A 26,705-nucleotide genomic window follows, 5' to 3' on the forward strand; every position below is an offset into this window, starting at 1 on the left:
AGAAGAGTGGAACGCAAAACAGACCTTTGGAAGGTTCCAATATTTGAAGTTTTTAAAATTCAAAACATTAATTGTAATAAGAAAACTGTTTAGTGTTAGTACTTGATCATGAACTAGAAAAGTATCCGATTTGAGACTCAATTTTAGTTTGTTTATTCAGTGACAGACACTGGGTCACATGTTGGCAGCCATATTGTGTATACATACATATATGTAGTTAATAGCAAGTTTGAGCCTTATTGGATTTACAGACAGGTTTGAGCTGAGTGTTGAACTGGCATGACCCTAACGGGACAAAAAACAAACTTTAGACGGAGGAGGCACTGCCTATTATTTTCTCATATTTGGCACACGCCACATTTGCGCTCTTTTTCTGAAGGAAAGCAGCATTAAATCTTCATGTCATCTACAGTATGATTCCTTATTTTATATTCCTTCTCATGCATTGTGTGAACATTTCCGCATCAACACATGCCTTCATGCCACATTTGCTAATTCTGTAACATGCTTTTTTTTTTTTAAACATAAGACGTTATATATTTAGCTTTAGTGACTTCATAAACTGCAGTTATTTGAATTCTCCAAATTTCCATACATACATATTCATTAGCTTATTTCTGTCACCACAGGGTTAAAATAAGCTCCGTGGTGTGCGAATCCTACAAGTGAGAGGCTGCTGAAGAGAGAACAGATGTTTCACTGGTTTTGGCACTGAAATAGCTTCATGCTGTGGGAGATTAGGGCACAACGGCCCTCCCCTCTCCCTTTCTCTCTCACCCACCACAGGTCTGTAAGAGCCACCAGGCAATCAAAGAGCTGGCAAAATCCACCTCTCGACCACAAAAACGCAGGCACACGAGGCATTTTCAGCACTAAAATCTGTCCTGTAATTACAGTGTGCATATTAAAGACCACGCAGCCCACGTCTCTCGCCTTCACTAAACAATTCCATAATTTTCATCACTCCAATGTTCTCAAGAACTTCAACCCACCCTCCTGCCCCTTTTTACTTTTTTTTTTTTTTTACAAAAAGACATAACCCCGATTCCAAAAAAGTTGGGACAAAGTACAAATTGTAAATAAAAACGGAATGCAATAATTTACAAATCTCAAAAACTGATATTGTATTCACAATAGAACATAGACAACATATCAAATGTCGAAAGTGGAACATTTTGAAATTTCATGCAAATTATTGGCTCATTTGAAATTTCATGACAGCAACACATCTCAAAAAAGTTGGGACAGGGGCAATAAGGCTACGTTCACACTGCAGGCTGAAGTGACTCAAATCCAATCTTTTCGCCCATATGTGACCTGTATCCGATCTTTTATTGACAATATGAACGACACAGATCCGATTTTTTCAAATCCGACCCAGGCCGTTTGGATATGTGGTGCTAATTCCGATTCCTATCCGCTCTTTCAATATGCGACTTCAGTCTGAACTGCCAGGTCGCATTCATCCGACTTACACGTCATCAACAAGCCACAAACGTCACTATTCTGCGCTGAAGTAGGCGGCGGGTCTCTCAAAAAAGTTACAACAACATGGCGCATAATCACGGGCGCAGATAGAGGGGGGGACGAGTCATATTTAAATTCACCTCGTTCGGTCCCCCCCACTTATAGGGAGGAAAAAACGTCTATGCTGTCTTTCTTTGCATAAGGCAAACCTCACGGAAAAATCAAAAGACTAATTACCATTCGGTTTATTGAGGTGCACGGCAGTATATACATATAGTTGCAACAACTCACATAAAACAAAACAAAGACTGATATTCGGTTGGTTGAGCTGCGCAGACTGCACAGGTTGCGAGCTCGAGCTTGGTTGCTATGGTTACTAACAACAAGTTTGACAGGCATATCGGGGTTGGGGTTGGTTTGCTGGCAGCTTTGTCCCCCCCAGTTCAAAAAACGTATCTGCGCCCCTGCGCATGACATCAATGCAAGGGACACTTCGGGCTGTGAAGTTTCTGAATCTTCTCAATGGAAGGACGCAGAGGTTAGGGAGCTGATTTCCATTTGGGGGGATGCAGCTATTCAAGCTAGATTGGATGGGTCATATCGCAACCGGGCGGTTTTACTTCCGTAAACACTGGCCATGCTCACTGCGTGTGACGTCGTCGTATCCTGCAATGCGCATGCGGAACACTTTTAGGTCGCTTTTCGTTCATACTGAGGATCACATACAAGTCGCATATATTTGTTAATGTGAACGACCTCACAAAAAAATCGGATTTCACAAAAAAATCGGAATTGAGCATTAAGCCTTGCAGTGTGAACGTAGCGTAAGAGGCTGGAAAAGTTAAAGGTACAAAAAAGGAACAGCTGGAGGACCAAACTGCAACTCATTAGGTCAATTGGCAATAGGTCATTAACATGACTGGGTATAAAAAGAGCATCTTGGAGTGGCAGCGGCTCTCAGAAGTAAAGATGGGAAGAGGATCACCAATCCCCCTAATTCTGCGCCGACAAATAGTGGAGCAATATCAGAAAGGAGTTCGACAGTGTAAAATTGCAAAGAGTTTGAACATATCATCATCTACAGTGCATAATATCATCAAAAGATTCAGAGAATCTGGAAGAATCTCTGTGCGTAAGGGTCAAGGCCGGAAAACCATACTGGGTGCCCGTGATCTTCAGGCCCTTAGACGGCACTGCATCACATACAGGCATGCTTCTGTATTGGAAATCAGAAAATGGGCTCAGGAATATTTCCAGAGAACATTATCTGTGAACACAATTCACCGTGCCATCCGCCGTTGCCAGCTAAAACTCTATAGTTCAAAGAAGAAGCCGTATCTAAACACGATCCAGAAGCGCAGACGTCTTCTCTGGGCCAAGGCTCATTTAAAATGGACTGTGGCAAAGTGGAAAACTGTTCTGTGGTCAGACGAATCAAAATGTGAAGTTCTTTATGGAAATCAGGGACGCCGTGTCATTCGGACTAAAGAGGAGAAGGACGACCCGAGTTGTTATCAGCGCTCAGTTCAGAAGCCTGCATCTCTGATGGTATGGGGTTGCATTAGTGCGTGTGGCATGGGCAGCTTACACATCTGGAAAGACACCATCAATGCTGGTACATCCAGGTTCTAGAGCAACATATGCTCCCATCCAGACGACGTCTCTTTCAGGGAAGACCTTGCATTTTCCAACATGACAATGCCAAACCATATACTGCATCAATTACAGCATCATGGCTGCGTAGAAGAAGGGTCCGGGTACTGAACTGGCCAGCCTGCAGTCCAGATCTTTCACCCATAGAAAACATTTGGCGCATCATAAAACGGAAGATACGGCAAAAAAAACCTAAGACAGTTGAGCAACTAGAATCCTACATTAGACAAGAATGGGTTAACATTCCTATCCCTAAACTTGAGCAACTTGTCTCCTCAGTCCCCAGACGTTTACAGACTGTTGTAAAGAGAAAAGGGGATGTCTCACAGTGGGAAACATGGCCTTGTCCCAACCTTTTTGAGATGTGTTGTTGTCATGAAATTTAAAATCACCTAATTTTTCTCTTTAAATGATACATTTTCTCAGTTTAAACATTTGATATGTTATCTATGTTCTATTCTGAATAAAATATGGAATTTTGAAACTTCCACATCATTGCATTCCGTTTTTATTTACAATTTGTACTTTGTCACAACTTTTTTGGAATCGGGGTTGTAATTTGATTGATGATAAACACTAGCTGTAAATGCTGAGAATAAATCAGACGGCAGCCTTTAGGGTTCTGTACTTGTTGGCTACAAAAGTGTACCAAAAAAAAAAAAAATTAATAATAATAATCATGTTGCTCTGTCCAACAGAGGCTCACATCTCAGGAAGTTCTGAACATTTATACAGGACTAAATACAAGCTATATGTGTGAAATAAATGGATTTAGGGATTCATGATTCAAGAGGTTGATTTGTACGCTTGCACAGGACAATGGGATCACCTGCACTGACGTATCTGTTCCATCCTGCCTTTAAAGCAGACGTGGAATGAAAACCTCACTTTTTCAGTGCTGGTGTACGTACAGTTGGGTATCTGGAGCCCACCAACCTACAATCTCTGAAATCAGACACCCAGCCAGTTCTTTTTTTCTGCCTGTTTCAGTAAACATGAGCTTCAACACGCCGTTCAGATTCGTCTCCTCACAAGTGGAGCTCATTAGAATAATCCCGCCCCCTCGTCCGAGTATCTCCATTCATGGCTTGAGAACTGGCTTTGTGAATTAATATTCATGAACAAAGTGCTACCTAAAACTCCCACCAAATATTTTTTGATATTTGTGATGGTTAGTGTGAACCATACAAAAGAAAAATACAATGAATGTCCGAATGAAATGAAGATTCACCAAAGATATTTTTTATACTGAGATATTTGATTGCCATTTCTCCAATTTCAAAGTCGAATAACCTCTAATTACATAGTACGCCGTGGCTATTTTTCCACACGTACCTGCTGTACTTGGCTTTCCCAGAATTTCATAAACCATAACACAGCCGGATCACTGACGGGATTGAACTAGTTTTGTTGGAACTTGATTGAGGTAACTCATGAATAGTTACTATAAAAATGGTGATTTTCAACAAATATTCAACTTGTCCTGTCAGACAGGTAGACGCGGCTCCAACTTGTCCGGACCAAACATTCGGTTGTCCCGGACAGTCGGACGACCATTAATGTCGAAACCAGTCTAAAACCTGGAACATTAAAAAGGTTGCTGTTGTTCGCACCTGCCTTTTTGTCTCGTCACACAAACACTGTGCAAAATGCCACCCACCTGGGTAGCCTGCCCCCTCAGGGCAAACAGGGAGAGGAAAATAATTAACTGTCAATAGCAGTAATACGCTAGTTGTTGAATATGTAAGGAACAGCACACGACATGCTGTTATACGGAAGCAATACATTTAATCACACCACCCTGAACGAGTGTCTGAACATACGCCTGTGACTTGGCTTACAGTCAGAGCTACTGTTATAAAATACTCATCACTACATCCTGACCAAATATAATATCCCTTATGAAAAGTCCCGCCCACCGAACAGATTAAGGATGCCAGCAGTCCCACAGCAGAAGTTGAGTACAACGCAGCCTGGACACAGGGTTCCTGCTGCAGGGATGAGAATGGGACATTTAAAAAAAAAAAAAAAAAAACCAACAACTCTAAAATGTCTGCCAACTTTCCCACATAATATATATGAATGTTTTCAAATTCAATGATGGTTTAAAACGTTTATAAACTTGAAGATAAATCCCTCCCTCCAGATATAATTTTATATATATATATATCGTGAGCGATAATGGAGGTAACCATAACGATATATTAGATTCCTCCTGACTATCTTTGACAATTTCAGTAAAACGTACCTTTGTGCTTTTTTGTTTTGATGTGCTCCTGGATGTTTTTAGCTCCTCCGTTTCCATAATTGATCATATCCGAGCACAGAATACACAGAACCTTTCCCGGCACGTCCACTTTTCGGATATGTTCCGTCAGGCACGTCGTCACAGTTTGTGTCCCTGTCTGCACGGTAACGCTACTATCGAGCCATGCCCATCGGAAACAGTTCTTTATCCCGTTCGATTTATCGATTTCCCTGGCACGATCCTCATTTTTGCGGTCCAAAACTTTCGCCATATTGGCGAAATAACTTTGAAAACTAACCAAAATAACTAGAACTTAAGAAGTGATCAAAACCGTGTACGTATAGCTTGTTTCTCCGTAAATTGTAGAAGTGAGATGAAACTAGCGCCAAAACGTTGCCGGAAACCGTCATGAGTTGTCGTTATCATAAATATTGAAGAAAGCAATGACGATTTCCGTTATCACAGCTGCAACTAATTTTGCGATGAGCGTTGCCGAAAGATGCTGGCGGGCGGGCGGTCGGTTGGTCCTGCCTACTTGTGCCACCACAAGCCTCGCCTCGCGCCGAACCCTACCCCGAAATTTTCTCAACGGATTTACACATTTCACAAAAATTACATTTTCAGCGGGAAAAACTCGGAATTCTGCAGATCCATGGAAAATTCTCATCCCTGCTGCTGCTGACCTAAGCGTACCAACAGAAAACCATCAGAGAGAGATTTTATTGACATCTCCTGAGAGACGACGCTTTGAGAGGCTGATCATGTGATCACTGGGCATTCAAAGGCTTGACTCACTCAAAGCGCAGTTCTGCTTCAGAGGAAGGTGAAAAATCAGGCCACGGCTGCCAGAGAGACGGGAAACAAAACAAAACAAAAAAAACCCACGCACACAAAGAACAGAACAAAAAAAAAAAAAAAAATGGAGGAGTGGATAAATCGAAATTTCACTCCAGAGAAGTCTTGAGGAAAATAAATGAGCAGTGAGAATGTTTATGTAAGTCGTGTACCACAAACAGCACAACACCTTTGTGTAAAAATGTGTCTTCCAGTCTCAAGTAATAAATACATCCATACAGTGGTGCTTGAAAGTTTGTGAACCCTTGACAATTTTTTAAATTTCAGTAAAACCTGAAAAACATATTTTCACACAAGTCCTGTCAGTAGACAGAGAACCCAGTTACACAAACGAGACAGAAATATTGTACTTGGTCTTTAATTTATTAAGGAAAATAATCCAGTGTTACATATCTGTGTGGGGGGGAAAGTATGCGAAGCTTGGTTTTCAGTATCGGTTGTGAACTCCTCGTGCAGCGATAACTGGCACTAAACATTTCCGGGAACTGATGATCAGATGATCCTGCACATCGGCTCGGAGGAACTGTATCCTGTTCCTCTGTACAGAGCAGCTTCAACTCTGGCGAATTTCCTCTCATGACAACATTTCTCTTGGATTAAGGTCAGGACTTTGACTTGGCCACTCCAAAACATATAAAACTTATTCTTCTTTAACCGTTCTTTGTGAGAACAACTTGTGCTCAGGGTTATTGTCTTGCTGCATGGCCCACTTTCTCTTGAGATTCAGTTCATGGACAGATTCCCTGACATTTTCCTTTAGAATTCACTGGAATAATTCAGAATTCCTGGCCAAGATGCAACCGTGATACTGCCACCACCATGTTTCACAGACAGGATGAGATTCTTATCCCGGAACCAGTCTTTTCCTTTCTCCAAACATAACGCTTCTCATTTAAACCAAAAAGTTCTATTAGGTCTCATCTGTCTACAAAATTTTTCCAATAGCCTTCTGCTTTGTCCACAAGATCTTTAGCAAACTGTACTCGAGCAGCAATGTTCTTTTTGGAGAGCATGTCACGCACACCAGTGTTGTCTAATGTTCTTCTGATGGTGGACTCAAGAGCACTAACCAGTGTGAGAGTTGCTTAAAAGTTACCATGGGTTCCTTTATGACCTTGGGGATGATGACACACCTTGCTCTTGGAGTGATCTTTGGAGGGTCGTGGTGATCTTCAAATCTCCTCCATCTGTCTGTCATGGAGTCAGAGCTCTTTTAGAGATTGTTCTGTAATCTTTTCCAGCCTCATGAGCATCAACTCTCTTAGGTCCACAGAAATCTCCTTTTGTTCATGCTATGATACACTTCCATAAACGCGTGTTCTGGAGATCAGACTTTGATAGATTTCTGTTCTTTAAATAAATACACCAGAGCAGTAGCTCACACGGCCGCACCAATCATAAAACCAGGGAGTAAGTTTTGTGCAGACTGGTTAGATCTTCCAAACTAAACAATCAATCAAAATCCACTGAAAACTCGGGGAGGAGGAGCAATTTTTGTGAATTGTGGACGGACGGATGCCGCGTGATGGAAATGGCTCATTGGCCTCTGGCCGTGTGAACTAAACAGGGTGAACACTCGACACCTGATCATCACCCCACTGATCAAAAACACCGGACTCTAATTTCACCTTCAAATTAATGGCGAATCCCAAAGGTTCACATACTTTTGCCACTCACTGATCCGTAACATTGGCTCATTTTCCTCAATAAATAAACGACCGAGTATAATATTGTTTGTCTCAATTGTTTAATCGGGTTCTTTTATATACTTTTAGGACGTGTTTCAAAATCTGATGTTTTGGGACACATTGATGTCCAAAACCACAAAGTTCTAAAGGGTTCACCGATGCTGAAGCACCACTGTACGTCTCTCCCAGTGGGTCTGTTCCAGCTCGATATTTCTGCTTCTGCTGTACCATCAAGTGGCTCCTATCCAGCTGTTTCCCTCCTCTGGGCCCTGCAGTGTGTGTAACATGTGGACCGAGTGTGTGTACTCCCTCACCTTGACTGAATGGCCAGATAAATGGTGCGGCGAAACGAAACCAGGTTCACCTCCGTCTTGTCGAAAATGGTGACCGTGTCTTGATCTGAGGACACAAACCAAGAATGAGAGGATGAACAGAGACAGGAGGTCAATAATGGTGGTCACATGACCTATTCTCCTCTGCAGAGGTCGAGCGCACTCTAGTCTCTCATCTTGGAGTCTGTTCTTTTATTTATTCTTTCTCCACCACTTAGACCACCAACAAGGTTTATTTTTCCCCCACTGAAGTAAGTAACGAGGCCAAGCTCACACAGCCTGAACTGCGCTTTAGGGGTCGCCAGCCCACTCAACACCGATATAAATACTGTTGACAGCTGTCTGCGCATTACTCACAGGGTGGTTTACAACTCGAATGCAGATATTTATCATTCAGAACGACACTCGTCCTCTGAAAACACACCGACTTTACCACTTTCTCAGTTCATTTTTTAACCCTTTGATGCAAAACATGGGTCAAAAGTGACCCGGCTGAGTTTTTATCTTCTATATCTTTGCAATAAATTAATTCCATCATTCAGTATTCAAGGTGTTCCTCAATTAACTTGTTTTTGATCATCATACATCCTTATTTTATTTTTTCCTTTCTTTCTTTTTGAATAAAAACCCTTTTTGTATCACTACCCTTCTAATGCACAACATGGGTCAAAAACGACCTGCATTCATTTTCCAGGTTATTTCATGTGTGGCTGAGTGTTTCTATGATCTACTTTTGAAATAAATTCATTTTGTCATTTACTTTTCCAAATATGCAGTAAATATCTTGTTTTTGTTTAGCACAAATCATTTTTATTTTTCCTTTCTTAAGTTATGAACAAGCACAGCTTTTGTAATTCTACATCAAGTTTACACGCATGGGTCAGAACCGACCCGCATGCATTTACTCCAGCGTTTGGTGGGAACTGTGAATTGTGCTTGTGTCAGACATTTCACAGCTCAGCACAGCGCCCTTTGCCCATCTCATACATGCAAGTAATGTTTTTCAATTGTTCTAACATTACCTTAGAAAAAATTGATGATGTTTAGGTTCCCTTGAGAGTGAGTAGATTACTTGTCAGAAAGTTACAGTAATTACTATTAGCTACCGAGCTGTCGACATATTCTACTTTAGTTAGCTAATTTTATTGTAGTTGGCTTAGCTAACGACATAGTTAATAAATAAATAGCTGGCCCCATTCACTGCTAAAGTAATTACTTGAAACAAATTATTATAGTATTAAGACATTTAATTTTAAATCACACTTGGATGACCCATGTGTAGGAATATAAAAAGTATTTTTGTTCATAAAGTAGGAAAGAAAAAATTAAATTAATGACTTGTGGTAATTAAAAACAAGATATTTAAAGAATACTTGGAATATTCAATCATAAAATAAATTGATTTCAAAAGATAGAGCAAAGAAAAACTCAGTCAGCACGAAATAACCTGGAAAATGAATGCGGGTCATTTTTGACCCATGTTGTGCATTAGAAGGGGTGGGCATATGTTTTGCGTCAAAGGGTTAAACCTGACACAGAACCATTATTTAACTCAAATCTAGTTTATTACCTGAATTTTCATTTTGATTAATGACTCATGAAAATATCGTTTGATCTTTATCCTCGTCATAATACTAGACAAACAGATTCCACCTTCACGAATAACGTGCAGTCAGTTAGACAAGAGTATCTGAAATCTTGTATTTAAAAAGTGATCAAACCTCTTTCAGCAACAAGAACTAACAGTAAACGTTTCCTGGAGCTGCTGATTAGATTTGAGCAATTGTGTGAAAGAACTGAAGCACGGTGGTGGGAGCATGACAGTCTTAAATGTTCAAGTCAAACAAAACCCGAAAATAAACACCACTTGCTGATCACGGCACGTGACCCTGATGTGCCCTCGACGTGTTGAAATGAAAAATAAAACTTTCAAACAATTTATTCATTTTAAAAGTTATGATATTGCTAAAAATAAGCTTACCTGGCTGCAACCCTTCACACTGAAACCGGAGATGCACTTAGGACACAACTGGATCACCAGTACGCCATATGCCTTAGTAACACAGCCATCAAATACATGCTTCTTATTACACACACACACACACAAAAAAAAAAAATCCCCAGGCGCCACTGCTTGCGCTCTCTCTCTCTCTCTGTGTGTGCGTTCACTGCTTCAGCAGGGTTAAGAAGCAGAGAAAGAACTTCACTGTGCTGTAATGTAGAAGGCTTCGAATTCTAAAAACCTAATCAGAAGTTTTCTGTAACCATGCGATTTTTACTGGCAACAAAATCCGCAAATCAACAGACTTCACTTTTATGAAGTTTAAATCTCACTTGGCTCGAGAACGCATACACAGTCCTGACACGGATACTAGTAAACAATCCTGTTGTCATAGCAATGTGATTCTTGCCTGAACAGATTGCTTTTCTCAGTAAAGAAAAAATAAAAGCAGGTTACATAAAAATACGACACCACACACACCACTGTGAGAAGCAGGTGATGGAGCATTTTTGGCAGCAAAAGGGTGTGCGCATGCTCACAGTTTACTCGGGTGCGTGTTGACTGCTTCAGCGATCTTGCTTATTTTTACACCCAAACACTCGACACTTGGGCATCTTCAGGGTTGTTTACAACAATTTAGACGCGAGTGCGTATCCACTAGATCTCAGCTTCGGTAACTCATGGAGTGTGTAAGGGACATCACAATCTCAGATTCTCTCGCGTAATTTGTGCTCAGGAGTGCGATATTTGAGCCTCAGAGAGTGTAAGGTATCAGCGCCCGGGGACACTGCTGGTTTTTTTTTTTAAATAAAATCTGTACACAGTATACAGGTACAAATCTGAACAAGTTAACACTGGAACATGTCGTGTGGATATTATCTGTCAGTATAAAGTAGGGCTGCGTACCTAAACGTAACATCAGGTACAGGTACCGGTACAGAGGTTTAGGTACAGGTCCGGACCTGTACCTGAACAATTTGACAAATTATGCCGCTTTTCCACTACAAACGCGGCTGAGCCGTGCCGTGCCGAGTCGAGCTGAGCGGGGCTGTTGGAGTTGCATTTCGACTACAACCGTGCTGAACCGTGCTGGCTGGAAGTGGGTGGACACATTGGGTGGAGTTAGCGAAAGTGGGTGGACGTCACGTGATGTCGTTAAGCAGCGCAAACAGTGACATCAGTGACAGTGGCGGAACAAGTCAGAGCCGGGCCGGGGGCGGGGCAAATGACCGGGCCCTTTATTAAAGCTTATCATAACATCATTTTAGGCTACAAAATGTCCGCAACTGCGGTGTTTACCAATTTCAACACTACCGGGTGCAACTATACGTTATTTAGTACATCAAGTCCTTCAAACGAACATGTAACTCAGAAACAAAAAACATTAGGATACTGTACATGGCTCATAATAAAACATCAATAGCCTATACTGCGCACATTATTTGAAGGGCATACGAATGAGCGCTCAGAGGTTGCAACGGTGACAGGAAGAGTCAGAAATAAAAGGAGGGCGGTGCAAACCTCACTGAATGCACTGTGTTTACCAATTTCAACACTACGGGGTGCAACTATGTTATTTTGTACATTAAGTCCTTCAAACGAACATGTAACTCAGAAACAAAAAAACATTAGGCGACATACTGTACATGGCTCATAATAAAACATCAATAGCCTACTGCGCGCATTATTTGAAGGGCATACGACGAGCCTTGCGCTCCGCGAACTCGTCCACGATGCTCTGTATGTCACTGATTCAGTGATCTTTTAAGCGGTAGTCTCACGACCCGGATAGTAAACAATAAACATGGAGGACATGGAGTCGTTAGTGTTGCTGGTCTTGGTGCTGTGGCTTGTTGTCACCGACAACGCCAACAGATACTGGCAAGAGCGTATAGATGAGGCGAGGCGCATAAGGCTTCAGAAATTCTCGTAATTCGTAATTATTCTTCTTCCGGGTTTGCGGTGTTTACAGATCCCAGCGCGCTCGCGGGGCGTGTGTGAGCATGTGAGGACACTCCTCCTCACCAATCAGTGCACAGGGGAGTGTCTGCTCACGCCCCCAACCTCACTCGGCACGGTTTGGCTCGCTTCAGCCCCACTCCAAAACGGTGCGAGTTTTAGGGGCTAAGCAGGGCTGAAACGAGCTGAGTCGTGCTGGTTTTTGGTAGTCGAAACGCGAGCCGTGTCGGGCTGAAGTGAGCTGAAGCGAGCTGAAGTGAGCTGAAAAAGGGTAGTGGAAAAGGGCCATTAACGTGGTGTTCTGAACTTCTTCAATAATGACAGAAACATTAATAAACTGTTGACAACTTGTCAGTATCTTTATTCAAAGAAAACCAAACATAACTAGGTTTCCGACCTCACTTCTCAGTCACCCTGTCAGTCTCACACTATAGTTAACTTGGGACAAAAAGTCATAAGTTGTCTCACAGCAAGACAACTTGCATTCTGGCCCCCTGAAAGCTTTGTTACGTGATCCCAGACCTTACTGGTCTTCCCACGTGGCATGACAAACAAATTCACTCCGCAGCCTTTAACTTGCACGGCAAAATTACACAAAGCAACAAAGGCCGCCAATGCCAGCAAAGGAAAAATGGCTGACCTGCTTTTGAGTCTTTTTGACCAATCAGAACACTGGATCAGCCAAGCTCTCGCAATGTCTCATGAGACTGTGGTGAGAGGATCTCAAATCAAAAGATGGCTCTGCTTTCAAGTTTCAGCGCGGCATTTTGCGTCTTTTCCAGTGCTAAATTTTCGTCTTTGTGGAAGGATTTACGCATCTTCTTCAGTCACAAAATAAGCATACACTTGGTGTAAATTTATATCGGTACAGTACCGGTACTTCATGATCCGGTATTTTGGACCTGTACCAAATCGATTTTCACGGTACAGTACCGGTACACAGCCCTAGTATAAAGGAGTTTATTTTGGGGTTTTGTTTGGCTTAAAAGGGAAACATGAAATTCAGAATATGACATTCTCTAAAGCTGAATATAATCTGGGTGATGCAGAGTAAAATGGACCGGAGGTACCAGGCTGCTGGTCGGAGAAATTTCAGAAACGGTGATTTACTGTAGATTGCTGGAGACATGAAAAAAAAGTAACAAATATTTTTCCAACAGTGCAACACTACTTTACTGGTAGTAAGTTATTCACAAACCTGGTCATTGTAATAAAAAACTGCACATCAGAGAAACGTCTGAAAGTATCTTGATATGACATTATCATCATCCACCCTTGAGTTTTGGTTTGCCTGACTTTAAGAGTGTGCACCAGCACTAAACCTCAACACCAAGTCCGACAAAACAACCATGGTCAATGAATACCTTCTCCGGCTTCTGCATCTTCGTCTTCCTCCTCATCTTCCTCTTCATCGCTGCCTTCTGCATCGTCACCCGAGTCACTGCTCCCCTCATCCAGAATTTCTGTTTCGTTGAAAAAACAAGACGACATGGTCATCACTATCGCCCGCCACGAGCATTTTATGAAGGCCTCTTAACACTTACGCCCTTATAAGCCGATGGGATTTAATATTGACTTATGACGTCGTACCGTAAGTGCGATGACCCCTTCATAAAACGCTACCCAGCTTCTTTCAGTAGTCTGAGCATGCAAAGTTTCATTGGTGTAGCTTATGGAGTTTCGGAGAAAACTTGTCCAGATTGAAACGGACAGACGGACTCCATTCATATATCCCCCTGCGCACTTCATGGCAGGGGATAATAAATAAATAAATAAATAAATCCGCAAAACAAATTTGTTCCCGTTATCACTTCTTTTACAGACACATACATGGCAAATTCTATTCTATTCTCAGAGAACAGCAAGGAACACGAACACCATCTCAACCTGAGAAGTGTAAGAGGGCGTGGCCTAAAATTGTTCTGAGCATGTCGGACTAAAACAAAGCAGCACAAGGTGGTGAGAATTCACAGCAAAACTCGGCGCGGTCGGGCAGGGCCAGCAGCATCAATCGCAGTATTGAGGAGTGATACAAATATCAGCCCCTCCCAATTAATATTCAAAGGAAAGTTTATGTAAATATTGGAATGTCGTCATTAACTCAGGTTTTGTACTGAAGTGTTGAAACCTAAACATTATTAACCTCTTAAAAGTGAAACTCACACTCAAGCTTAAGGGTACAAAATAAAATGGCAGTGGGCGGAGCAAAAACGTAGCCCTGAAGCTCGAGATGAGATGCACGATATTTGATTGTGTGTGTGTGTGTGTGTGTGTGATGGAATCTCCATGCAATGGACCAATCACAAAACACGTGCTTTCGGCTCCAACGAATAAATTAAAAACGTCCAAAATTGACAAATTGGGGGGGGGGTATCATCGAGCTCCATCATGCTAATTTCTATTTTCTCCAATTTTCATTTTTGTTCTTTTTAATGATTTTTTTTTATTTAAATGTTATTTTTAATAAGCTCTTATTTGAAATCCTGGATTAAATTAATTACCAATGTTTAACTCTGTAGAGTGATTTGAAAGACCAATGTGCAAAAAATACACGACACAAATATTATGACCCAAGTATAATTTACACAGTCCTGGAAACGGTCATAAATTTATAATAAAAGGGATAAATTTCGCACGTTTTGCGAGTCACGCATCCCCAACTTACCCTTCTTAATCATCTTGTACTTCTCTTCGTTCTCCAGGAAGTCAGGATCCATCTTGAAGACATCTGTCAAAGACGATCAAAACAAAACAACCTTGTGTTACATTTGAACACGATCCATTTACAATTTAACATTTCAAAAGGACCAAGTCTCTCACAGCTCGGTGTAATCAGAGGCAATTACTCACAAAGTAGTGTGCGTGTGTGAGGCACGATTCATAAAAAGACCTTAATGTGATAATGACTGTTTCTGCACCCTGAAGGCCTGAACCACCCGCCTTTTCAATTACGCTCTGTTGTCTCTGAAGGAAAACACGCTGACACGAGCCAAATAGAAATAAACAGTGAGAGAGGCGTAAAGGTCAGAAGAGAAAATGTGAGTCTCACATGAATCAGAGATTTCACTCAGCGCCTCGTCAGGACGGAAATCAGCGACTCAACACCGCCTACGTTCTGCCCAGGTGAGTGACGTCTGGTACATCATTCATTTTAATGTGCAGAATATTTAAATATTATAGAGATCACGACAAAACAAATCTGTGTAGGACTTTATGTACGCGTCAATCTTGCTCAGCGCATTTCTTAGTGTACACCTTCAACTGACGAAAATCCAGCGTCTGACACCAAAACATCCAAATGTGGCAGTAAAATTTATTTACATTTTTGGGCAGTAATATGTCAGATTGGTTACCGGGGGAAGTTTTGGGCAGTCATGTGTGTCAGATTGGTTAGCGGGGCATGTTTTGGGCAGTAACCTATGCTAGATCGGTTACAGGGCATTTTTTGGGCAGTAATCTGTGTCAGATTAGTTATGGGGCATTTTTTGGGCAATAATCTGTGTCAGATTGGTTACAGGGGCATTTTTTGGGCAGTAACCTATGATAGATTGGTTACAGGGACAGTAATCTGTGTCAGACTGGTTACAGGGGCATGTTTTGGGCAGTAATCCGTGTCAGATTACAACCCCGATTCCAAAAAAGTTGTGACAAAGTACAAATTGTAAATAAAAACGGAATGCAATGATGTGGAAGTTTCAAAATTCCATATTTTATTCAGAATAGAACGTAGATGACATATCAAATGTTTAAACTGAGAAAATGTATCATTTAAAGAGAAAAATTAGGTGATTTTAAATTTCATGACAACAACACATCTCAAAAAAGTTGGGACAAGGCCATGTTTCCCACTGTGAGACATCCCCTTTTCTCTTTACAACAGTCTGTAAACGTCTGGGGACTGAGGAGACAAGTTGCTCAAGTTTAGGGATAGGAATGTTAACCCATTCTTGTCTAATGTAGGATTCTAGTTGCTCAACTGTCTTAGGTCTTTTTTGTCGTATCTTCCGTTTTATGATGCGCCAAATGTTTTCTATGGGTGAAAGATCTGGACTGCAGGCTGGCCAGTTCAGTACCCGGACCCTTCTTCTACGCAGCCATGGTGCTGTAATTGATGCAGTATGTGGTTTGGCATTGTCATGTTGGAAAATGCAAGGTCTTCCCTGAAAGAGATGTCGTCTGGATGGGAGCATATGTTGCTCTAGAACCTGGATATACCTTTCAGCATTGATGGTGTCTTTCCAGATGTGTAAGCTGCCCATGCCACACGCACTAATGCGACCCCATACCATCAGAGATGCAGGCTTCTGAACTGAGCGCCGATAACAACTCGGGTCGTCCTTCTCCTCTTTAGTCCGAATGACACGGCGTCCCTGATTTCCATAAAGAACTTCACATTTTGATTCGTCTGACACAGAACAGTTTTCCGCTTTGCCACAGTCCATTTTAAATGAGCCTTGGCCCAGAGAAGACGTCTGCGCTTCTGGATCATGTTTAGATACGGCTTCTTCTTTGAACTATAGAGTTTTAGCTGGCAACGGCGGATGGCACGGTGAATTGTGTTCACAGATAATGTTCTCTGGAAATATTCCTGAGCCCATTTTGTGATTTCCAATACAGAAGCATGCCTGTATGTGATGCAGTGCCGTCTAAGGGCCCGAAGATCACGGGCACCCAGTATGGTTTTCCGGCCTTGACCCTTACGCACAGAGATTCTTCCAGATTCTCTGAATCTTTTGATGATATTATGCACTGTAGATGATGATATGTTCAAACTCTTTGCAATTTTACACTGTCGAACTCCTTTCTGATATTGCTCCACTATTTGTCGGCGCAGAATTAGGGGGATTGGTGATCCTCTTCCCATCTTTACTTCTGAGAGCCGCTGCCACTCCAAGATGCTCTTTTTATACCCAGTCATGTTAATGACCTATTGCCAATTGACCTAATGAGTTGCAATTTGGTCCTCCAGCTGTTCCTTTTTTGTACCTTTAACTTTTCCAGCCTCTTATTGCCCCTGTCCCAACTTTTTTGAGATGTGTTGCTGTCATGAAATTTCAAATGAGCCAATATTTGGCATGAAACTTCAAAATGTTCCACTTTCGACATTTGATATGTTGTCTATGTTCTATTGTGAATACAACATCAGTTTTTGAGATCTGTAAATTATTGCATTCCGTTTTTATTTACAATTTGTACTTTGTCCCAACTTTTTTGGAATCGGGGTTGTATGCTAGATTGGTTACAGGGGCAGTAACCTGTGTCAGATTAGTTACAGGGGCATTTTTTGGGCAGTAACCTGTGTCAGATTGGTTCCAGGGGTATTTATGTTCAGGAAGTGTGTTCTAATAGGTTAGAGTATCTGAAGTGGTCAGTGTGACCTGACTGATTAAGAGTCCTTATTGGTCTTTGTCAGGTTAGAGTGTAAGTGTTCTTACTGAGCACATCCTCGGTGTTGTATTCGTCCTCGAGAGGAAGCATGTGCGTGAACTGGTCCTCTTCCTCCACCAGGTCCAAGCCTTCTGGAATTATGGGATGGTCCTTAAAGCCGTCCTTCCTGATAGCGAACATCACCTCGATCATGTACTGCACACGCTTATCGATCTCAGACTCGTGCAGGATGTTCCTCAGGCGTTCGAAGATAGCTATGACAAAAATAAAAACCTGATCAGAATCTACCAACGTCAAGTCCAAACGTGTCCAACACACGACCTTTCTCTAAAAATGCACCGCTATTCTAATCTGGACTCATCTTCGTATTCCTCATGCAATCCTCTCGAGTTCCTCTCAGCATGTACACCACCTGCAGCATGAACTCAAACTCCAGAGCAGTCTTGTTTTCGTTAATGACGAAATGATTTCTTTAACGCACCTTTTTTTCATGACTAAAACGAGACAGTGACGAGATAAACATAACTCTTTGATCACGAAAATATGACGCGACGTATTTGACGAGACGAAACAAAAACGTTAGTGGGTTGGCTATAGGACTATCAAAATGCATGGCGTTTCCTCCAATGGTGCGTGCAACCTGTCTGCCAAATGCTGAAAATATCAGCAATGCACCTGCATCCTGTCCTTGTTTGGCCACGCCCACCACCAGGCATGTCCGGGCACAGTGCACACCGGGGCAGCCACACACAGTTCATGGACCATCAGGAACGCCAGCACAAGGGCTTGGTGGGTGGAAAAGACGTGATGATTTATGGACATACTTTACACATAATCCAGCAGAAAATAAAACGGAATGCCTTGTAGTGGGAGACAGAGGTACACACTGTGGCTATAAACTATTAGTCTGGCTAACGCGACTGCAAAGCTCTACGAGCTACTGGTCTGGCCAAGATATTAAGCCCAACCGTTTCCCAGAGCCCGTGGTTGACCCGCCTCCCTGAAATGCCTCAGTTTGCTACTGGTTGAAGCCAGAAAAAGCTGTGACAAAGCTTAAACCAATCACATCACTCTTTCCTCTGACGTATGTGACGCGACGGGGCTAACTGGTAGATTAAACTCTTACCGAAGCCGGTCGGGAGCAAGGCGAAAACGTCCTTCCTTTCAATAAATACCTCCAGGGCTGCTCTGTGCTCCGTTTTCAATGAGAACTTGCTCCATGTTCGTAATGTTTCTAGTGAATGAAGCGCTTCCGACATACATTCTGTAAACAATCTATGGCTTCCGGTCGCAGTTCTACTACGTCACTGCCTTGAACACGCCTCTACCCAGGGCCGTTGGAGATGCTCAAAGTTGATTGGTTCCTGATTTTTCGGGAGCTTGGAAGAGCTGTAGATAGCTTGCCTGGCCAGACTAAGTTCGCAACAGGCCCTCATGTTGTGTCACGCTTAGGATGGGCGGGCCCAGGCTAATAAACTATGTGGCAAGAATACGATCGACCTCAAGAAGCATCTAAAGCTTACCATGCTGCTATTTCTGCGACGGTAAGCTAACGTGACAAGAAGTCCTGTGAACAATCATGTATATGTTTGCTAGCTTGGGTTAATGTCACTCAACAATCGGTCTGTGATGAATTTACTATGAAGTTTTCCAAAACACCGTGACCTGGCGAAAATGAACAGGACCGCTAGCTTCATGCTAAAGTTGGCTTGGTTAAGCTAACTTAAATTTAATTAACATGTCATGAGTAAAACTTGTCCTGCAGGGATTATTGGTGGGACAGCAACTGAATGCTTTGTCATACTGTATATTGAGCCATATTTGAGTTACTGTGAAACATACGGGGGGAAATGTAGCTTTTCAGACCTGTTGCTGTGCCTTAATATGTCTAAATGAGCAGCAGCACACCTGGCTACTCTAACGTTAGCAGCACGTTTAGCCATCATATTTACATTAACGGACAGCGTGGTCATCTTGACATGTTTGTGTTCATCATGACATGTTTGTGCTCTATCAGCGCATTGCGACATGTTAAACGGAGGCAGAAACACCAGTCTGTGAACAATGGAGTATACACACTAGACAGCGTTTATGTAGAGAGCATGTTATGCACAACCGGTCAACCTCGATTACAATTTCCTATCTCTGTATTGGCCTAATTTAATGTTTTAAAGTAATTATTTTTTCGACTAAAATGAATGACTAAAACTGGACTAAAATCCTTTTAGTTTTCGTCGACTAAAACTAGACCAAAACTATCAAGGATAGAATTGACTCAAATGTGACAAACTAATAAGCATTTCGTCCAAAAAATACTAAAACTAAATCAAAAATGGCTGCCAAAAACAACACTGCTCCAGAGTCGAGGCAGACCGTTACATGACAGGCAACAAATACAAGCTAGCAGATTTATTTTTATGAAAGTCCAAGTAGCAGAGTTGCATCTCATTAAGTTCACAATCAAGATGTCTGGAAGCTCTTACATCAGAGAGATTAACGAGGTTTCGCAGCAGAGCTAGCAGCCTGCAAATTATGCAATCAATTATTCACGTTCGTTCAGTCACCATAATCAGCGCTAAAATGAAGGTCAAACACATAATTGTTCAACTTTTCAAACTCGTAGCTTGACTTGTTTATCTTAAGTAGTCCCAATTAGGTTCAATATAATTGCTGCATCTATGATACTCCGAGAACAGCAGACGTTTATTTTTTCCTGCTCATTAAAAGCTCTCGGAGGATTTCAGAATGGAGTCGATGTGAAGGTTCTCAGTGTGAGAGTCACCGCCCCAGTGAAGCTGAAGACTGAACACAGTGTTGCACAGAGAGAAGAGTGTACGTGTGGGGAGGAGTTTAAACAGGCAAGGTTCTCTTCGAGGTTTGGGAACGTACCATTAATTCCGCGGGGGGAAACCTCTGTGAGTTTGAGGCCGCACTCTTTCAGGAAGCTGATGGCCACCTCCACGCTGTCATCAGTGGGCCGCTCCAAGAGCAGAGTCAGCATCTCCAAGCACAGCACTTCATGAGCCTTTTCAACACACACACACAAAAGATCTGCTGAGCTGTCTGGTGCCTATACATCCACCTTTGACTGTGCAGATGTCTGTCCATGTCTGTAAGACTGTGTGTCTGTGTATCTGTCCCTGTCTGCGTCCATCTGTCTGAGACTGCCCATTTCCATCTGCCCATGTTCATCTATGTCCGGGACTGTCCATATCTATCTGTCTGCGACTGTCTATGTCTGCGTCCATCTTTCTGAGACGGTCCGTATCCGCATCCATCTGTCTGAGACTGCCCATGTCTATCTGTCCCTATCTGCATCCATCTGTCCCAGACTGTCCATGTCTCCACCTGTATGTACACATCTATTGACATCTGTCCCCATCTCTGTGTCCACTCTCATCTGTCAGTGTCTCCACCTACTTCCTGCCTCACTGCGCTCTGCATGTGATAAAACTAATGATGTCCACTGATGGTTAGATTAGTATCCAGCCTCTCGTCCGCCCATGCAGTGAGACAGATAAATCACGTCTGCGTGCAGCACTGAAGCTGACAGGACGTACCACGTTCTGATTGATGAGGTGAGCCACAAACTTGGAGGCAGTGAGACACTGTTGCTGAAAATAAAAAGAAAACAACATTTTAGAAAAGAAAATGGGCGGAAAAAAAAAAAGTGTTTAAGACAAACATTTAATGCAGGAATTTATTGATGTTATCCACAGCTGGTGCACGGATTCTCAGAAAACAGACTCCATACACAGCATACAGCCTTTTAGACTGGATCATGATACTGCTGCAGTTACTCCAGCCCATCGAGGCAATCGCCAAGATACATTTCATATCCTCAAAACATTTTAGTGCCACTACGACATCTGCAGTGAAGATATGGGTGAAATATACAATTATAAAGTACCGTCTATCGGTACAGGAACAGTGTTCGAGCACGACTGTGTGTGGTGGTGGTGGGGGACACGACAAGCGACAATGATTCAGAGACATTTACTTTGTCGTTTCTCCTGTAGCCTTTGCGGAAGTTGAGGATGAGTCTCTTGAGGATGAGCTCTCCGGTCTGAGGGAACTTGGAGTTGATGATGGCCACCATGGCGGCGTACACGTGGGTAAAGATGGGAGAGGCACTCTGAGCCTGGAGCACAGACCTCGCCAGCAGACCTCTGAAACACGCACACAGAAACTGAAATAAAAGTTTTCTGGTATGAAAAGGTTTAAGAATGATGAATAAACACAAAAAAAAAACCCAAAAACCTGCACTACAAAAGTTGCATTAAAAGACAAACTAGCATCAAACCCACTCATGTTAAAACCACAAAGTCCAGACTACTAATATTTTTAGCTTTTCGTCAACATGTATACGTCTGGGCGGCACGGTGGTGTAGTGGTTAGCGCTGTCGCCTCACAGCAAGAAGGTCCTGGGTTCGAGCCCCGTGGCCGGCGAGGGCCTTTCTGTGTGGAGTTTGCATGTTCTCCCCGTGTCCGCGTGGGTTTCCTCCGGGTGCTCCGGTTTCCCCCACAGTCCAAAGACATGCAGGTTAGGTTAACTGGTGACTCTAAATTGAGCGTAGGTGTGAATGTGAGTGTGAATGGTTGTCTGTGTCTATGTGTCAGCCCTGTGATGACCTGGCGACTTGTCCAGGGTGAACCCCGCCTTTCACACGTAGTCAGCTGGGATAGGCTCCAGCTTGCCTGCGACCCTGTAGAAGGATAAAGCGGCTAGAGATAATGAATGAATGAATGAATGTATACGTCTTTAAGCTTATTTACAATGCAAGGAATTAATTAGTATGTTAGTGAAACTAAATGTTAATTATTTTCCTAGTGCTAGTGAGAACAGATTCACGAATCTCGCCATAGCATTAGGGGGAAAACGTATCGTATAAAACACTGACTCTACTGTTAAATTATGTATAAATAAATGCAGACATCTTTACGAGTCACTTAGCTCTCTTTAAAGATGACACTTTGGAGAAAAATGACCCCAAATACAGTCAGCCATATTTCGGGGGGGTGTGTTGCTTTCTTTTAGCCTTGTACTGGAACTGAAGGTTAATACCTTGAATTAGATCTGCAGATTTAATTCATTTTATATCGAACATCACCTGCATTTAATAAAATAGGACCGCGGATCATCTCAAAAAAGTGACGCCACCACAGGTCGAGCACCGCTGCTGGCTGGCTGCAGTACAATTTTTTAGCCCCGCCCATCCCCATGAGTTTCAATGGCAAAAACAGCCTTTTATTCCACGCCAGTTTTCCCATATAACTGTCTTTCCACATATAAGGGTACTTCAAAAAGTTCTTAGCCTCCTTCGCTCCGAAAATGTCACAGGAGAAGGACTGTTCTTGCATTATTTTTCAACGCAGTCTCCTTTCACTTCAATGCACTTGGTCCATTGATGTTCAAGCGTGACTATCCCTTCTCAGAAGGAGGTCACATATTGAGCCTCCAGAATCTCCTTAACAGCGTGGACAACTTCATCACACTGAAAACGGTGACCATGTGAGTGGAGTTTCAGTTTGGGGACAGATAGAGGTCAGGTGAGGAAGGTGCACGGGGCAACAGTTCAAAGCCACATTTGGCTGCTTCTGCCCCTGTGCTGTGTGGACAGGTGCATTGTCCTGGAGGAACATCACGCCAGCTCCAAGCTTTCCTCTCCTTTTTTCTTTGATTGCGTCTTTCATTTGAGTTTTTGTAGAGAGTGATATAAGACTTTATAGTGTCCCAAAATGAGAGTTACACCCCTGGTTTCCGGGTGAGAACGTTTTCAAGTACCCTCGTACAGTTAATTCTCCCGATGCTGATATCTGTACATTTTGTCATAACCTGGCTCTATGGTTGTGACAAAGGAGGAGAACACTGTGATTAACAATTTAACCAAAGGAATTTATTGAGCATGAATAAAATAAAAAGGAAACTCGAGAAAATGCAGGCTACCACATCACAGGGGGGCCTGTTCCTGATACAGAAAGAGAGAGACTGAATGAATGCAGGCCTAATTTATAGACAGGGATTAATGAGGCCCAGGCGATCCCTATCAACAAGCTCAACCCACCAACACCAGCCCTGTGTCTGAAATCGCTCCCTACTCACTACACAGGACACTATATAGTGAGGACGCCATTTTGTAGTGCTGTCTGAAACCTCAGTGAGGATTACTACACCCTATATAGTGCACTCAAAGTATCCCACAATGCATCACGAAAAGTAGTGTACAACAATGGTCACTAACCAACCCAATATATCCCATCATGCATTGCGGTCGCGCTGAAAGAAATCAAATTAAAAGTCTCAGATGTGATTTAATAAAAGGCAGCAGTAAAGAAGAAAGCATTCAAGCTTGATTTAAAAGAACCGAAAGCTGCAGGGACTTTGTATTGATTAATGTGTGAAATGCGCTCAGTATAATATGGATTTATCACAAAAACACACGCGTGTTTATTATTTTGAAACCCACCAGCCGACTGATCTGGCACGTTTTAATTGTGCAACAGTAATGACGTAAATACCAGCGCGTCCGAAAGAGCTTTTACATTTTACTAATGAGCTCACTATATAGTCCTCTATATAGTAATTCCCTATATAGGGAGTAGTGAACGAGTGAGTGATTTCAGACACAGGGCAGGACTCCTGCTGGATAGCAGCATGGGTCACCACTTTTTTTTTTTTTTTTTTTAAATCCCCCCCACCCCAGAAATTAGTTTTTAAAACATTACACTACTATAAAGTAAGGCGGTGTGGATCTGCTTGGGAATGACGTGATTGACAGGTTTCCTGGTCTGTAGACACCCAGCTAAATTCACCATGGAATCTGCAGTCATACATTTACTTATTTGTACTTTTCAGGACACGTGCACTCATACAAAATGTCTGCCTTTTCTAATAAAAACGCTTGAAACAACTTGTGAAACATCGCGTTAATGCATATCGCTCCCATAATAGCAACATTACTTCAGTATTAACGAAATACTCCGGAAATCTGCACAGAAGTCATTTGTTTGCCAGTGAGCTCATCCTCTACCAAGAACATGAGGATGGATTTCATACACAGATGTCCCAAACATTAAGCTTTTAACCTCATGCACTGCCAACAGTGGTCTAAACCTCCTGCTCGTCCTGAAACCAAAGCTCACCTGTCGGCGAAGATCCCGTTCATGTCAAAGTGATAAATGTCCTTATTAGACACGTCTGTATTAATGAAATATCTCCAGCTGAAGATATTTGAGGTCTCTGGCTAGATCGAAGATTGATTTCCACCAGGAATACATTCTGTAACAAGCTGGAAGGAGGCGGGTCGACCAAACTGCCTCTCGTCCGTTTTTAACAGTCAATACGGCCTTTTTCAGCTACATTATGAAACCCCTGTAACTATTAACAAACCTATAAACTTCTCTTACTTGTAACTACATGAGAACTTCAGCAAACCAGTTGTTTGGCGTAGTTTCGTTACCTGCCGCGGACGACGTTCTCCTGCAGCAGCTCCTGGATGATGTTGGCGATGTTGGACACGTTCACTTTGTTGATGAGACCGTTGATGGACTTTTTCAGCGCTTCCCAGCTCATCCTCTGGTGCGCCAGACTGAAGAGAAGAAAAAAAATAAGCCAGGTAATATTAAAAAATAAAAAATTTGTACGTCTGAGAGTCAGAAATTTGAATAAACTGACGATTAAAATTTCGGTTTTGAATTAGAAAACTGAGCAATCAAACATGCCAATGCCCACCCACCACTCAGCATCTCACCATTCACCCAATTCACTATTAAAATTTGCAATCACGGGTTCACGATTCTATTTTCCTGCAATATTTTGGGGAAAAAAAAAAAAAAAAAGTGAAATGAAAATTTTATCCCCACGCCAGAAAAAAAAAAGCAATTTTTTTCCCTATTTCTATAACTTAAATATTCCTTATGTTAAATTAAAAAAATATTTAATTTTTGAAACAACCAAAAATAATTATTATTTACCCACATTTGTCAAGGCTGGGGTAAAATAATACACTATCCGCAAAAATATTCCTTTTATTAAAATAAGTTAATAAACAAACAGGCCCTTTCTTAATAAACTTCTCTGGGCATTTGTACTTCCTCCATCTGCTTCGCTTTTCTTTTGTTAAATTTATTTGTAGTCAATCACATAACAGCTCCTTCCCTTTTTAGAACCGTTTTGTTTGTTTGTGTGTGTGTGTTTTCCAGAGACTGGAAAAATAATGGACAAAGCCCCTGTGATGTCACTCATAATAGGATTTCTGAAAAGCGGGTTTGAAGCTCAAATAAGGACGCTATGTAGCCTGGGAAATCCCATGCTGCTTTGCACAATCGTTCCGATCTGAAAAGACAGCATGGAAACTATGGTCTAAAGGCTCGCCTGAGTTAGGGAGCCAATCAGAGAGTGGGGAGGGGTGGAAAGACGGTGACGCATACTCCTCGACAAACGGAAGCTTGTAGTTTATTTGGGACTGTTTACGAATCACATTTAACATGGCGGCGAGCGATACGAACCAAACTAACCAAACCAGCTTCTCTCATATTTGTCTTGCACAAACGGCAGTAATCGTTCGGTGCCATTGTTTTCCTATTTTTGTTTTGCCTTCTCTCTTTCCTTCTCTTCTTCACTCTAACTACGTCACCGGGTACAACTGCCATGATTGGCCATGGGCTACGTATACGCCAAATGATAGACATTTGCAACGTCCAATAAAAGGCTGTTGACAATCGTAAACCACACCTCCCCTACGAGAAATTCAATAGGCGGATTCCAGACCATATTTGACTTGTGATATGGTCTGGTGTTAACCAGACTAGACGCTATGGGCATCGCCATCTTGGCAGTGCCTGACTCCGCCTAACTCCTGGCTCGTCCATAAATGGAGAAAGGGGTGGGGATAGTGAAGCCTGGTTGTTGGAATAGTACGGCTGGAACACGCCTACTAACCTTGAAGCTAACAATCTAGCTATGCAAGCTAGCCAACAAGCTACTGGTTAAACGAAAAGAAGCCGCTCCATTAGATACAGACCTCACCAGTTTACAAAAAAAAAATCAAAATCACCGCCACTGGGTGTGTAACCAACGGATAAAATTCGATCAAGGAGTGCGGTCTTTTCAA

At 42.3% G+C, this 26,705-nt stretch overlaps 1 protein-coding gene across 2 annotated transcripts in view; it reads right to left on the reverse strand.

Annotated features, from left to right (window-relative positions):
• The window catches only part of cwc22 (CWC22 spliceosome associated protein homolog), a 101,181-nt gene that overhangs the window by 45,165 nt on the left and 29,311 nt on the right, over positions 1–26,705 (reverse strand). For both annotated transcript variants that reach the window (XM_060928961.1, XM_060928962.1), the window contains exons 7-14: positions 25,053–25,181; positions 21,593–21,761; positions 21,153–21,206; positions 20,482–20,617; positions 17,640–17,846; positions 14,870–14,932; positions 13,569–13,667; positions 8,226–8,310 (exon numbers count right to left, since the gene is read on the reverse strand). In XM_060928961.1, coding sequence (XP_060784944.1) covers positions 8,226–8,310; positions 13,569–13,667; positions 14,870–14,932; positions 17,640–17,846; positions 20,482–20,617; positions 21,153–21,206; positions 21,593–21,761; positions 25,053–25,181 — 942 coding nt within the window. The remainder of the gene's footprint in view (positions 1–8,225; positions 8,311–13,568; positions 13,668–14,869; positions 14,933–17,639; positions 17,847–20,481; positions 20,618–21,152; positions 21,207–21,592; positions 21,762–25,052; positions 25,182–26,705) is intronic.

Source organism: Neoarius graeffei, chromosome 9, assembly GCF_027579695.1.
Source record: "Neoarius graeffei isolate fNeoGra1 chromosome 9, fNeoGra1.pri, whole genome shotgun sequence".
NCBI lineage: Eukaryota > Metazoa > Chordata > Actinopteri > Siluriformes > Ariidae > Neoarius > Neoarius graeffei.